At 38.3% G+C, this 16,464-nt stretch overlaps 1 protein-coding gene across 1 annotated transcript; it reads right to left on the bottom strand.

The window, feature by feature from the left end:
• Window positions 1–1,494: 1,494 nt before the first annotated feature.
• On the bottom strand, window positions 1,495–15,997 carry LOC146161524 (pancreatic secretory granule membrane major glycoprotein GP2-like). Its single transcript, XM_083385183.1, has 16 exons — window positions 15,937–15,997; window positions 14,706–14,836; window positions 12,836–13,022; window positions 11,477–11,677; window positions 10,818–10,935; window positions 10,247–10,365; window positions 9,500–9,639; window positions 8,783–8,918; window positions 7,772–7,983; window positions 6,939–7,096; window positions 6,044–6,156; window positions 4,700–4,838; window positions 3,780–3,905; window positions 3,052–3,262; window positions 2,467–2,587; window positions 1,495–1,757 (listed from the first exon to the last, which is right to left on the bottom strand). Exons 1-16 carry the CDS (start codon window positions 15,995–15,997, stop codon window positions 1,495–1,497), a joined length of 2,436 nt encoding a protein of 811 aa, XP_083241309.1.
• Window positions 15,998–16,464: the final 467 nt, after the last annotated feature.

Below are 16,464 nucleotides of genomic sequence, written 5' to 3'. Positions count from 1 at the left end.
GTGAAACCAAATACGCATAGAGTGAACTATATCATTTGGACGAACATTGTATAAAAGCTAAACATTGTCCGCAGAAAAATTATTGCAGTCACCAGTCAAAAAATGACGCAATCGGTTGCGTCACAAGTCCTGTCCGAGACAAATTGGTGAAGCATGACGCAAGCTCTTGAGTCGCCCCCAAACGATGCCAAAAAACGCTTGATTGATATTGCTTACACGCGTTCGATGATCCAAACCAGAAAAGTTTGGAGCCAGTAGATTAACTACGACGTGAAACTTTAATGCGAATATAATATACACAATGGCTTTTCAAGCGATATAATATCAAAGTAAACAATGGTAAAGTGTAGCAGGTACGTGAAAATTCTGTTGGATAAACGTAATCCACAAATAAAAAAGTAGATTGTGGAGGGAAGGATTAGAGGGGAGATTTAAATACCTGGATATTGTGCGAGTAGGTTTACGAACACGACAGCAGCTTGGAACGAAAGCTTTTGGAAAATGAAGAGATTAACATGAATCACCAGTTATCAAAAAAATGCATTTACTTGACCTCAATGTCACCAGTCGCATCAAGGTATTTTACTCACAAACTCAATCAAATAATATACGATCCGTATACAGTACACATTTACACTTTGGGTTGCAATATGGAGGCGAAAGAAGATCAATTAACATTACAATCGATGAAGAACCGTATTAAGTATAAAACATGTTCTTTCATAATATACGGGTTTAAATGGTAATAGCAGTAACTTCTAAAAACTAAAACATTTCTCCAAGACTATCACCCTATAAAACCTACCAGATCCGCCTCTAAGGGGTCTACAAAATGTGTTATTTTACCTATTAGTGATGGTAGGAGAAAAAATATAAAGGAATTAAAAGTCTGGTGTATTTTTGAGTTCAGCGCAACTAAACCGCCGAAAAATAACAAAAGAGGTACAGTATCATTTTTGATCAAAATTAGTTTTTGAGGTTTTTTTGAGGACTGTATAGGGAGCAAAAAAACGGATTATGCCGAATATTTGCTGTTCCACTTTTAAACACAAATCCGAAAAGAGGTATTGCGAATCGCTGATTATGAGCGTACGATAATATGAGTGTAATACCCCTTACTAGGATGTAAATAATTAAAGCGCAAGCGAACCAAAGCGGAGTTTATTTGCTGAGAATATTTCTGGTCAGCAAATACTAAGCGTTACTATGAGGTATTTTATTCTATTTTTGATCATATTGGTGTGAGGTATATGTAATGACGTGCTAAAATAAAATAGAAACATTTTTGTTTGAGCTTTCGTCATCCCTTCACGAAAGTAAGTTATAATAAAGTTAAGAGAGCCCTCTTACTACCTAATTCTCGTAATTCTATAGTAAATTTAGATGCAAAAACGAAATAATTGTTATTTGGTCGCGGCTGCGAGCAACCAGAGACAAGTCTTTGCTTGAAAAAAGTGTGACGTCACCGTCCGTGCGTCACGCCCGCGTGCGTCATCACGCTGCCGCCGTCGCCGCGCGCTTCGCGGATGAAAAGCGCGTGAAAAGCGCCACGGTGACGTAGACGATGACGCTTCCGCTTGCCAGCACAACTATCGACACGATTCCGCCGTTTCCGTTTCCGTTGTTTAGCGTTGCCCGGTCGCCTTGTTTTGACTCGGATTTGATCATGAGGGAAATGCCGTCTTCTTCTCCCCGGCCGTCGTATTTTTTGTTGCTGGTATGTGGCGAAGTTCTTCTTGGCCCCGAAAGGCGCGCATCTAGAAATAGAGGCGGTTTCGGCTTCTTGGGATCATTTGAATACCGTTGACAGGCGTTGGCTTAAAAGGGTCGGGTTTACGTGGGCGCGTCTTAATAATAGACGCGTAAACGTTAGCCGTTCGGCGCATTTAAATGTGAACTTTAAAATCCGACGGTTGCTGATTGATGTTGCAATTTTAATTGGTCCAGTCATAGAGTGATGTTCGGTGTTTATGTGCGTCGCCATTTGGCACGGTTCCAACTTGTGCAAGTGATAGGGTCGGCCGAAACCTTTGCCTTAAATGGAACCATTGCACAAGTTGCACAAGTCTAAGCAGTTTAACACAAATGGCGTAAACGAAAACTAGTCACAAACAGAATTAAAACCCCAAATGGTATTATCGTCGTACTTAAGTAAACGAATCATACCAATTTAGTAAACATAGATCGTGTTAAAACCTAATCGATATCCGAAACGTGTGCAAAACCACCAAGTTTCAACAGGCTGTAAAATTTACTATACTGGTCTTCTTACAATCTCTAAGCATGGGAGCCCCCACAGGTGGCAAGGCGGACACTTGCCTCCTCTGGAATTTCAAAATGCGATTAAAAAATTTACTGATATAAAATATATAAATGATCCATATTTTCCCCCTGGAAAATTTTCTGCCGGCGCCTCTGTCTCTAAATGTTAAGCTCTCATGTTTTTTGACGACATTTAAAACTTACATTTGTCATTTGGCTGGAGAACCGTGATGCGTTTCGACACGAATACGTGTTGATGGTGAGGGTGGTCGTCGTGTGAAAATTGCCCACTTAGGTTGAGAGCGTTCAACAGAAGTTCGCGAGTCTGGTAAGATAGGCAAACATCGATTAAGATAAAGACCTGGTAGTCTCTTAATCCGACGTAATCAAAGCGCTCACACACTTTTAAGAAACATACACGGGCGAATTGTGTTTTGTTAGTACGATATTTTTGCGGGTCTTAGATAAGTGTGTCATATGTTGTGTTAATCATTTTTTCTAACAAGCTTATGTAATTTAAGGATAAGGACGTCACAAGTCATCATTTTGATAAAGAACTTTCGATACGTTCCTGTATCACCATCAGTTAATGTGACTTGCCAAATGATGATAGATCTCAGGGTCTTTATCAAGATGACATCGATTTACTAGACCATTTTTGCACTAAGATGTATTATTAAGCTACACTGTAGATCCACAGATCAGGCTTGGTTTATATAAGGACGTCTTCTTGATAGAAACGCATTTACTGTAATCGTGTCGTTCTTACAGTTTTTTTCGAAATAATACCTTATCTTTTTGCGTGCGCAAACTTCGCTTTTTCCGAGTTCCTGTTTCGTTGGCGGATGTAACCGACAATGACGTCAGCAGTTCTTCGAACGCGTTCGCTTCTTCCGGCGTCATGTTGTCCCCGTTGCCGCCCTCTGGCGGTCGACTTGGTGGTGCCTGGCCGTCGCAAGAGGGCGCGCAGTTTTCGAAACCGAGATCACATACGTGAGCCCTGCAAAGCAAAAAATACGAAATCTAAAGTCTCAAAATTGAAGTGAGCTCCTTATGTGTTGTTTGATTACCTTCAATTGAATGATCCAAGTGCTTTTTTGGATGTAACCCTTTTCTATGATGTAGCTAAATTTTTGTTGTATATTTAAATAATCTTGTTTTGGGTTTTGGTAAAACTATAGGTAATACTGGGGACATAATCGGTTTTACAGGTTGTATAAGAAAATAAGAACCAAAAATATGACTTGGAGTATAATTATATGATTTGTTATATGACATATATTAAATCCAAATTTGTTTTTGTTCCTATACCCAAAGCGACTTTACCAAGTAACCTAACAAGGGACTTGAAATGTGTAAAATATGAAAACTGAAAATATGTCTATTATATCAGCAAGCGCTAAAATCCCAAGATTAGAGTCAAATTGTAAGAAATGGTTCATGGTACAATTTTGCCCCATATAACTAGCAACGACTTGAGAATCAGTTTCAGCAGATCAGACGAAACTTCAACCTACTTGCACATAATGTAGATGTCGCTGGTGGCTGACTGCAGCGCCCACTCGAACACCCGGAATCCCCACCGACCGCTCGTAGAAACGCCGTTTGCCAAAATCGTGGTGAAGGCGGCGTTGGTAGAACATCTGAGCACAAGTGATTTGTAAGCTGTACTTTTTACAATAATGTAAAAACGAGTGTTGTAAGCCGGACATTTGCAAAATAACCGTTTTTATTCAATTGTCCCAAGTCAACGTCATAATTTTGCCAATTTCAAATCCATGTAATTGCCATAGCAAGTTGGTTACTCATCAAAATTAATGTTTAACCTCCGGTTTCGAAATTGGTAAAGCTATTTAATCCCGAGCAACACTTTTAATGTAACACCTTTACTAATCATATTGCAAGGAATGTTCTAAAGAAAATAACCAAAATTTACCAAAATCATTAATCCACTCCAATTAAAAGTAAAAACAAAACAAACGAGAAACAAAATAGAAACGACCATAAAGTTTTCTCGTTTAGGACATGTTTTAATTGGGTTTTAATCAACGTTTTGAGTTAAGCCTCTAGACAAGGGTTTACAAATTAGTTTTAAGAAGGGGCCGCATGATAAGTAGAAAATGTCTTTGGGGAACGTCAAAAAGTGGTCCTAAAACACAAAGGCGCTCTAAATGCTCTAAATGACCTTGTCGTGACCAGCTGATTGGAGTAAAAATATGCGAGAATACCTACAAGTGTAATTTATTCAAACATTCTAAAATCAAGAAAAACAAACGCAAAGTTTATTTTCTTTAAACTGTTGTAAGTGAAATAAGTCGAAGGACGAATAAATTGCTTGACGGGCCATAATTTGTCCAGGTCTGCTTTACGTATTCGATATATTTTTAAGGGCACACAGGTTGCCATTGTTGTGCAACTAAACGTCACCATAATATACCCGTTCGAGATAAAGTCGTAAATGGGCGACTGCTTGTCGGTGGTGTCTGTTGCGTAACAATGGTCGAGCACGATGACCTCATTCTGTTGGTCAGCGATCGAGATGGCCACCATGTCCACCGAAACGTAGAGAATCTCACCTGGAGGAGAGAACCAACAAAAGGTGTGAAGACACAAAAGAGCATACTAGAAAATGTGGAGTCGACACTCAAACACGAGATAGAACAAGGGTTGTAAACAAGTCATTTTGAAATGACTTAATTCCAGTCAAGTCTTTTGTAAAATAACTAAAGTGTAAGTCAAGTCATATGTACAATAACCTAAGTCCCAGTAAAGTCTTTTTTCAATAAATAACGAGTCAAGCCCCAGTCAAATCATTATTAAAACAAATCAATTCCGCAGCTCGCGTCCTTGTCATAAAAAATTGGAAGAATAACTAAATTTTACAAAAAAAATCTCATTGAAAACATTTAATTTCAAGTTGAGTCTATTTTCCCAAAATACCTAAGTCAAGTCAAGTTATTTAAAAACAGCTACTCAAGTCAAGTCATTGACTTAAGTCATTACAACACTGGATAGAACCAATGAACGATGTAAAGACACAAAATATACTTGGAAATGTACAGTCGATACTCAAGATAGCGCACAAACTGTATCAAAGCTGACCTTTTTAGATAACGTTAGCAACAATAGGGTGTATCTTTATAGAATCCAAAACCATCGGCGGCAGGTTCTAGCTTTAGCCTATTATCGGCAGGGTTTTTTTATTCTATTATCATGTTTTAATATTTTATCGTTCACTTTTATTGGTTTGTTGATGGCTGCGCTCTGATTTTATTTATTTATTTATTTATTTATTTGTACTCTTACAGGAACTGATGATGCCACTTGGCGAAATATATTTTCCTTTTAAACGAAACGTCTGATTCTGGTTTTTACTCATGTTTTAAACTATGAGTTTTACTTTTATATTAGGTGGGATATACTCTACTGAAAATCGAATCCAATTCAAAACTCTAAGTCTTCAAAACTCTCTAAGTATTAATATAGTAACGTATAGCATTGACTGGGAAACTTAACAAGCTCTTAACAGGTGTAGGCCTATTTTATGTTAATTTATGTCGTTGATGTCGTTTGATCTGCTTTTGTTAATGGCCACAAGACAAGAGCCCGAAAATATACCATTTTATAATTAGAAATACCGAAAAAATTACTGCATATTGTAGTGATATATATAAATCTTACAAGTTTTTTTTTAAGTTACATGATCATATTGCACAAATGCACCGAGTTATTTTGCCTGCCCTATTTGCATTAGGGGTGACTCGTTTCATTTTCTCCTCACCTTCAGCGATTTGAATCGGCCCCTGCATGAGTTGTGATGGAAGATATTCCTTGTCTCTGTACAGCGACATGTCGACTGCAAAACGACCGAACTCTGTACGCGACGAAAGCGTCCTGAAAGCAAAGCAGTTTAGTTTAAATATAACGGATTGAAATAAATGACTCTAAAACATTGTTGTGTCCTGTAGGAGAAGAGTCTGTAAAATAGTTACTTTAAAATATCGATGTACACTATACACTATACAGTGTAAGGAAATAATCCGCAAAACAATTAAAATCACAATATACAGTTGCAAAACGACAGGATCAACAGCGTTGACTCATTTGCCTGTAAGCGTTTAATTGCAAACTTTAGGCACAACACGTCGCTGTGCAAGTCCCCAGTTTCCGTAAGGTTCAATGGCGCAATTTGTAAAAATTCTCCACAACTGTATTTGGCCATGCCGTCATTCACGCTCTAAATAGAACTTTTGAGGCAAACTAGACTTATGAAGTCCCGCCGTGAAAGCCACATTCGGTATGTGATATGGTACGATGTGACCTCATAATAAAGGAATGCAGCTTGGTATCAAATGGCAATATGGGCTGTTTTTTTAGACAGAAGTAACAAAATATAAAAACTAAATTGTAATTGCCACTACACTTGCTATCTTTTTTCAGGAACTTTTCGAGTTCAGGCACAGTAACCAGATGGTCAAATCTTTAACCATTACGTCACATCTTACTTACCTTATGACAGGTTGAAATAATGGCTGTTTATTTGGGCATAGGTTAAAAAATATAAAAATCGAATTGCAATTGCCACTGCACTTGCTATTTTTTCTCGGGAACTTTTCGAGTTCAGGAACAGTAACCAGATGGTAAAATATTTCACCATTACGTCACACCTGGCTTACCTTATGACGGGTGAAATTCCGAAACCAAGTTCAGTTGTCAGTCCCAGCTGTTTGCTGTAGACGCACTTAAGGTCGAGCAGTATGACTGTGGACGAGGTTGGACCGTGGGTCTGACGCCACATCACCTTGTTGCGGATCGAATACTCGTCCCCTGTTACCTGAAACGGAAAAGTAAAATTACGAGGATGTGACTCAATTGTTTTTGGTCAGCAGGTGTCAAACAGAAAACAATTTTGGGGGGGATTTGATGTGTATGTGTTGTACTTTTCTTATTGGAACTTAAATATTTTTTGGATCAGTTTTTTCAATAAGCTTTGGTCAGGGTGCAATATTGATTAGAAAATTATTCTAATAATTTTATTAATTAGAATATTTTATGATAATTTTAGGAAACATAAAACAAGCTCATTTTTGGTCATAAACGGCTTCAAGTTTGTATAAAATCCATAAGTCCGCGTCCTCAACTCAAATAGTAGCCGTTTTCCCCCGGTCAGGTGTTTTTTATGTTTTTTAATTATCACACAGAAAACAACAAAATAGAAAAAGACTGACGAGAAAAAAACACACATCAAGAAGCGACAGGATGCGGTAAGGCTAGCCCACCTAACTTCATGTAGTTGTGAGTTTCCTAGAAAAGTGAAGAGCCTCGTTTGTCACAATGGTACGCAGGTTGAGTTTTATTTGAAACGAGCTTTGTTTGGTTTCAATTGTAAAATTAAAGTTGTCGAACTACAGTTTTTACCAAGGGGTTGTGTTGAAGCGAGACCCAACTCTGTTCTCAACCCGGCCAAGTTATGCTGGAAACACAACCAAACTCTTTGTTGCCCACTTACGTTCACAGTCGATCCGCAGCTTCGGTCGATAGGCGGCGGTATGGAGAGCACGTATTGCAAGCCATCCTGACTGGCCTGGGCAAAGCACAAGTCCGACTCGTACCCCTGGAAGTGTATAAGCTTCAGGTCGTCGACCAGCCCTTCGTCAGAGATGACGCGCCGATCGAAGGATATTGTGATTGAATCGTTGCCGCAAGATAGCGAAGGTCGACCTGTGGAAAATTTGTTGCCAGATGATCCGTGCAGTATACAAGTTAGAGTTAAAAACGTTGGTTTGCCGCTTTAAACGTAAATTGTTACCTTGTGTCTACTTAAGTTAGTGCCGTTTTACGCTTGATTTGGTTGGTTTTCCAGAATCTGTTAAGCACTGATAATGTAAATTGCTAAATTGACATATTTCTGTTATTCGTGGCGTTTGGCTAACCAGCAAACATACGGAAACGGGAAAATGTTAAGGTTATTTCTGTTCTGCTAATCCCACTCGTTTTCTCACTTCTTTCCTGTATGGCATGTAGGTGTAGTTGCTACCCTGATTTAATATACTTGAAAAGCTGTTTAGCATACAAATTATGTGTGTATGTTATTTTTTGTATTCAAATCCGCCCGAGCGTCTTACTTCAAAGTAAACAAAGCTTTACGATGCTACTGTAATGAATCCACTGGGGAACAAGAATAATAAAGCAAGAATAACTAGGACAGTTCAAATGAACTAGGACAGTTCAAGTGTAATTCGGGATGTCCGATAATATCGGATCGGCACCGATACCCGATGCCAAGCAGTAGGATCGGTGCCGATCCGATACCAAATCAATATAGGGGTGTTCTTTAGCATTTACGAATACGACGCACGCATTACACGACGCACGCATTACAACGACGCACGCATTACACAAATGACTGCTCACATACGCGCATATACATTGTTCGGCTTGTTTATCGGCAAAAAAAAAGCAACGACATTTTTGCGACGGCTGCGTCAAATTCAACTCGCCAAGAAGCTCCAAAACTCACCAAAATCGCAGTGCTTTCCGATAAAGTCGGGGGTGCAAATGCAGCGGTATCCCCTGGCCAGTTTGCGATCTTCCAAGCAAGCTCCAGCATTTCGGCAAGGATTTGCGTCGCACGGACAAGAACCGAGGCTGCAGTACTGGGAGGAAATTCGGCATTTGACCAAATAAAGCATAATGATCGTGATCACTACAAAGTAGGTGCATATGATCGTGATCACAACTAAGTGGGTTAACATGATCGTGACCACCATAAAGTAAAGTTTATATGACCGTGATCACCAAATAAGTGTGTTGATATGATCGCGATCACAACAAAGTAGGTTAATATGATCGTGATCCAAATAAAGTAGGTTCATATGATCATGATTGCAACAAAGTAATTCCAACTAAGATCATAAGAAATGGTCAATTTGTCAATTTTCGAAATCAATTTAAAACAGCAGGTTTTTTTCATAGTTGATGGCCTTACCTAAATAAACAGAAAAGCTGGCCTTAAATTAACATATTGCTCGAAAATTTACCTAATGGGAATATATATAGTTTTTTAACGGTGATTGAAACGGGCTGACCAAATAAAAATGTAATCCCCAAAACGCTTTTCCGACACTATTAACTATCCATAAACTTAAAGTATAAAAAATGTACGATAAAGCATGGTCAGACAAAGGCTATACCATTTCAAGTTTTAGTAAGGAAGAAATTGAAAATAGGGGTTCACCTCCAGGATGCTGTCAGGTCCGGGGCAGAGGATGGACCCTGATATTCCACCGGTGCAAATCCGACTCCTGACCCTGGTTCCGTTACGACACGACTGGGAACAGATTCCCCAAGGGCTCCAAGTCGTCCATCCCAGCATTCCTGGTGTACGAGACATACAAAAAGGCTATTTATAATTGGCGAACGTTTTTCGGCGCCATTTAAAATTGGCGAAAGGCGATGAAAAGACGTTACAAAAGCTTTGAGCATATTAAATTTGCGATTTTCTTTTAAATTAATCTTTGTATATGGCCGTATTTGTCTAATTCTAGTTAGGATTTTGTCATTCTACTTTGACCTAATAAAGCACGGTTGTGCAGAAGCTTGTCAAGATTTTAATGGAATTCGCCTCTTTATAGTGCCACCTGATTTTAAATTAGTAGACCAATTCATATTTTCTCATGTTAGTGTTTGTTTGTCTTTAAAGAGCCTATTTTGCCCAATATAATTAAAGCATTTAGAATCAAAAAATGACAGATGATGCCCAACTTACTTTATTAGGCATTTGAAAATACAACTAACTTAAACATCATGCATCTTGTACGCATCCTGGTGCTTATTATATACGGATGCGTGGCTTGAATAGCAATACTAAACAAGCCAACACTACGTCGATTAACCTATAGTCACAAGTCTGTTTTCTATACATTTGGTATCACGAATCATAGTTATGCCAGTTGATTTCCTGAGAGACCAAAAGGAAATCCACCTGTGTTGGTTAAGAAGTGCAATGGACGAAAGCAGATTGGGGTTTGTTCCTCGGGATTCGTAATCGTAGTCTCGTTAGCCTTCGGGTCATAACAGCAGTGGAACCTTCGACACTGATCCCTAAATAGAAAGGAAAATCAGTTAGACATGATCTACGTTACATTAACCTTTGTGTACTATTTCTATAGGTGTATTGTTGGCTAGTTCATTGTAAATTTAAAAAACACATGTCCACCACACGATTATGTAACGTCGATTTTGTGACATATGCGCTGGAGATATGTTATGCTTGGAAATGCTTATTCAGCCAGTTTGAAGTTTTAAGCTAAATGGGGACATTTAAAATAACGTTTCCTTAATTTCAAGGAAGGTACAGATGACACAAGACAATAGGATGGAAATAGTGATAGAAAGCTACCGCAACTGGCGTTGAAAATGGAAAACCCTTTATACTCTACTTTACATGCAATCACCAAATATATAAACTATTAGGGGGAACAAAAATTTTCGTTCGAAAATTACTTTAAATTAATTTTTCCAGTAATGAAATTTAATCTGCTTTCAAGGCTTACCTTGTGACGTACTGCTGTGTCCCGCACGATATTCGATCCTTGGGCTGTGTCCGGATGCAGGATTGATAAGTCGGGACGTTCCCGGTAACCACGAAACCCTCCGTGCCTTCCACTCCTCCTAAGGATGAAAGATCAAAGAAGTAGTTTACCAAGGTCCTTTTAGCAAAGTATGTCGAATTACTTGTAATTTTCGGAAACCTTTTAAGCTTCTGGACGGAATTGTGTTTTTGTGTAACAATCTTAATCTCCTATTAGGTCCCTAAATTTCTTGGACCAAGTGGCATAAAAACAATCTACGAATTTGTGGCAAGCGAGAAAAGCTTAAGCAACACCCGAAAGTTTTTATTTCTGCAATGCCGAAAAGAGTAAAGAATTTTCCTGCCCTGTTTTCTGCTGGTGCTGACCACTTATTTACCTAAAACACACCAAAATACAGCAATCGGATTTACCGTATCTTAGTCTTCTATTGGGTCCCTGCTTTCCGTTGACTAAGTGACATTAATACAATTTAAGAATTTGTTACAAGTTATAGGTTATCAAGTTTTTATTTCTGTGATGCCCTTAATGTGAAGAATATTCTTTGGGCGTTTTCTTGCCTAAGCCATAATGATGCCCACTTTTTAGTTAAGCACGCACTAAAATACAGCATTCGGATTTACCGTATACGTCCGACAAAGTCGGGGGGCACTTGGGTGGGTTGTAGTTGCAGTTTCTCTTCTCGTATCTGTTTCCTTTGCAGCTCAGCTGGGTGAGCGTTGGCGCACACTGGCGGTAGCGCGATTGCTCCCCTACCCGACCGCAAGGGGGCGTACAGCTGCTCCAAGCCGACCACTGGAGCCATCGGCTCGACGTGTTACGAACTTTAAACAACAAAATACCAGAATCGCCATTGAATGTTTCCCAAAGTGTCTGTAGTATCAAGAAATGTCACCTAAAGTGTCTAGCATCAGAAAATGTTACTTGACGTATCTAGTAAATGTTACCTTTTTACATGTTTCTTGCTAACCCGGTGGCTATTCTGCATATTTAAGGTTGTTCGTGAAAGCTTTAACATGCTTTTATTTGCTTCATAGCTTGAAACAGCTGGTTTAGGTTGCAAAAGTGATGATATTGGTTATATTTTCCGATAAAAAAATAAAAATTCTGTTAGTTGAAATACTTTAGCAAAATTTTATAACTGAAACATGATATCGACGTTGCGGCGACCGATTTTCCAAATAAGGAAAGTCGTGGCTTGATTTGTATAACGATAAGCAAAATTGAGGCTTATGTATACTGGGTTACATCGTGTGTTGGGGCTACGCCTTCTCGAGCCACGCTTTAAAGGTATCAAAATGCATATCGCACGTTGTACCATACCGCTTGATCTATCAGATTACAATTGCTTTTAACCTTACTTTACAAATCGAAAGTCTTTTATATCAAATTGCAATGGCTAAGCCGAAAAAGTCTACTATGGGTTATTCCTTCTAGCTTTAGAATGATTTTTGATTTTGTTCTAAATCGACCGAAAATCAAATGGTCTGTGTTAACATATTAAAATTTAGGTTTTAGGTTTGTTTTTTAAGTCCTACAATGTTTAAAAATAGATTTCGCAGCAACACTGACCCCTACCATCGTTTATGAATTTACGAAGAACCTGGTGTTTAGTTTTTTCTATTGTTGTGACGTCAAACCAAAAACGACGACTAGCCCCATAACTTCGCAATGACTTGATCTAAGAGAATTTAAACAATTTACTTGACTTTTTGCCTAAAAACAAGTGGCGAATTCGGCTTATTTTTGTTCCAGTTTAGAATATTATTGGTCGGACTCGAAAGATTTTACCAGCTTAAATAGTTTTTAACGTCAATGACTTGAGTTTACATTGACTTTCATGACAATGACCTTGACTGACTGGAACTTTATTTAAAAAAATTATTTAGAAAGATGAGAAGCTATTTAGAAGATGAGATATATCTTTAAGTAAATTCGCAAAACGACTCCGCGTCTTCTATAGTATTAGATGACGTATTTACCCCTACTCCGGCATATCTTCCGGTAGCGCTTCTGGCGTCCAAACACCGACGAAATGCGGAAGTAGCAGAAGTTGTTGCCGCACTGGCGCCTCCACGACATGGCGTGCTCGGTGTAGGAGAGGTCGTCACTAGACGCCAGGGCGTAAACCCGCTGGTTGTAACTGCTCTTCAGTGGTAGCACGATGCCCTGTTTGCCGTTATACAGTTTGCAGCAATTAAGATCTTATTGAAATCATGATGATGTTTAGACTGTTTAGAAAAACAGGTATAAAACATAAAATCATTTTAAAATTTCAAAGAAATATATATTTCGCCTTTTGAATAGCTATCATCAGTTTCTTAATTGGAATGAATCAAACACAATGTTAACCGGATAAACATTCATTTTTAAAAGTCTTTACACAAAGTGAGCGACACAGGTATGAATGCCAGACATTTTGCACTTCTGTTTGAATGTTTACAACGAACAACTGCTACGTTTCAACGCTTGGTAAGATCGCAAACATGACATCTGCAAGACTCAACCTGAATTAAACTTTTGACCCCACACGGAACAAAGGCATAATCAAGTCGCAAGACTACTTGGAAGTAACAAGACGCCCCTCCATTCCGAACCCGCTTCAATATTTCTCACGCTTCTGCGTATTTATCTTTTATCTTAATATGTTTTTTTAAGGCGTGCTGCGCATAAAACCCACAGAAATCTTGCATTGGAAGCAGTTACAGCAAATAACTGTTAACGAAGCAGTTAAACCCGCTGGTCGTAACTGTTCATCAGTGTAAGCACGATGTCCTGTTTGCCGTTACGAATGTGAAGCGGTTGACATCTTATTTAAATCATTTTATACTAAGTCCTTTAAAGAGCGACCCTTTCTTAATCAAAACAACGGGCATTGATTAAAAAATTTGAGATAAAATAAGTTAATTTTATACACAGGCCGAGACATGCTGGGGATTTTTAAAAGCCACGCCCTTTACAATCGGTTTCTGTCACATTTAGAGGGGCACGATAACAGTTCGTTTGATTTAGACTTCACAATAAGGCGGTTTTGGTGGTGCAAGCATTAGATATTTCCGTTGCTAAAATTTCAGTCTTTTAATTTATTTTTATCGCATAGTGGGATTTCAATCAAAGGATTGAACTGAGAAAACGCACAAAACTAGGCGAATGAAAGACTACTAATAGCTTATCAAATTAACTTTGTTTAGTCTACTGGCAAATGCCGCGACGAGAAATGTCACGCTCATTTGTATAACGCGATGCTGCATTATGTACACGAAATGCGCGTCCAAGGAGCAGCAACAAAAGCGTGTATGTTGGTCGGGTAGTTCTTTAAAATAAGAAGAATAGCAAAGGCCTTATTGGTTGATTAAAGGTTGCCGTAAGACGTCTGATAGTATTATTTCACGACTTCATTATGTTAAGAAATATTATACATGTATTCGCCTATAAACTGTGATTAGATACCTGAAAGCGATGTGCGCATTTCTTTACCAAAGTAAACAACAAAACAATTGGTGTAAGAATACCAAGAATACCAATAGGTATACTTAGGTGCACTATGCACGTATCTTTAGGGTAGCTTAATAATGAATGTCAAAGCCAAAAATGTCGATTAAATACATTACCTGATGACGATAGAAGTGTGTATCAATACGTCTCTATCAAAATAATGTTAGACCTTTCCGGCTTTTGGTTTTCATTAATTATATTAATATAAATGACAAGAATATTTATTACATTAAAACGGTTTGGGTGCATCAATGTAGTCTCTATCGGGGGCTTATCCCGGTAATATTAAACACGTCCATATTTACGTTCTCTATTAAGTGATACTTGTATTGCGATCCAATACCACCTGATACTTACAGTGCATTCGCTTCCCAGCGAATCGCAGACATCCTTGGCCACCGACAGGCTGTCCAACATCACGGTCGTTCCCTTCCTTTGCACCAAGCCGGGAATTATCGAGTTTGCGTACACCACGTACTTGCAGCCCTCTGTACAAGGAGAACGTCCGTTTTTTAATCGCATTAGAAGCGCCGCCACTTATTATTCGCGACGGTACTAAACACGTTTCGGCGCAACAACGTTGTGTATCCTGTTGGTTTGGAGCACGGTTTTAAGGAAATTGAGACCTTGCTAGTTCCTAATCTACTTAAACCATTGACTGGGTATCAAGTGTCTAGCACCAAAAGTGTCATAAACTTCTTATACTTAATGTTTGTTTGCGTTTTAATTTTTCATTTTGTCGCATTTGATCAATTCTGCTTTCAGCTTGTTGATTGATATTTAGGCTGCATTTTCGTGATTTACCAAAATATTATTATATCTTTCAACCAACGTCTAACGAAGTGTTCGGTTAAAGACGCACAGAAATAAAGTTTTACAATTTACATAAAAAAACCAAAAAATGAAATAAATAAAATACTGAAAGCGCTGCACTGCAACTTAATGTTTTGTATATTCGGCGAAGTGGAGAGGTAATAGGCTTCTATTTTAACATTGACATAGTGGTTCATATTAAAGGTGCGGCGACGCGGCGTGTGTACTGTGTATGTGTAAAAATTACTAAATAAAAATCAGACAAATGGATAAAGAGATATACTACGGCCTCGCTCAAATTAATGTGTTGATTTCAAGAACACAAAACATGGAGACAAAAACCTTCTACTCTCTCCGCTTATATTTCTTTAATAAAAGTTAACCTTTGATAAACATCAACCAATGTTGATAAACAATTAACTGCGTGCATTGACAACGCGTGAACTTGGGAATGTCGCCATACTTCCATATCGTGCTGCAACACTTACATAAAGCTATAAACGCAAAATGTTTGGTGATGTATATCGTTTTATTTCCTAATTCAGCCGAACATTTTGCTTTTGTAAATCAAGTCACGCAATATTTTCCGAAAAAAACCGCTTTATTTAAGAAAGTAGGCCCTACAGACCGGCACTACTGTTTTAACCAAAAAATATTGACGTTATAGCAGTTACTGAAGCATGAGGAACTAGTTATGAGATAGGTTGCCCGGGCATGACCAGTGAATAAAGCTATGTTTTATTTTTTAAGTAATTAGGCTATTTACCACACTTACCTTGCACGCAGTAAGTCGCGTGAATGAACAGTATCAAGACAAATAAAATTCTGGGCTCCATTTGTTGAAGTTGTCTGTTTTGCTAATCACGAGCCACCAAATACTTTTACGTCCCAACTATGTGTTTCAATAGTAAAAATGCTCGCCGTCTAAAGTAAAACTATATGCTAACAAAAAACCTCAGGATCATGCTAAAGTGATTCTAAAAAAAAAAAATTATAATGTTGAAAGGTTTATCTGTATGCAAAGGAATTCAGACAGCGTAAAACGGGCACTTCTAGCGCAAACGACAAGCAGATAAACAGCATAGAATTAACGTTAAATTTTATTTCCAAACTAAACAAAATGTTTTCTAATTGAGCTACGGTAGTGTGTGTCTTTGTAAAATCCAAAATCAATGACAGCAAATTCTTACCTGTCGATCGCTTCTTTCGCTAACGCGTATAGGCCTGATTACATGCAACGCAGCCGAAATAGATAATAATCCTTAAAACAAACGTCTGGCCCTTTAATAACTGTCTTATCACT

Source organism: Ascidiella aspersa, chromosome 3, assembly GCF_963924565.1.
Source record: "Ascidiella aspersa chromosome 3, kaAscAspe10.2, whole genome shotgun sequence".
NCBI classification, from domain to species: Eukaryota; Metazoa; Chordata; class Ascidiacea; order Phlebobranchia; family Ascidiidae; genus Ascidiella; species Ascidiella aspersa.
Note: the sequence above shows the minus strand (reverse complement) of the source record. Positions and strands in the feature narration are given on the sequence as shown.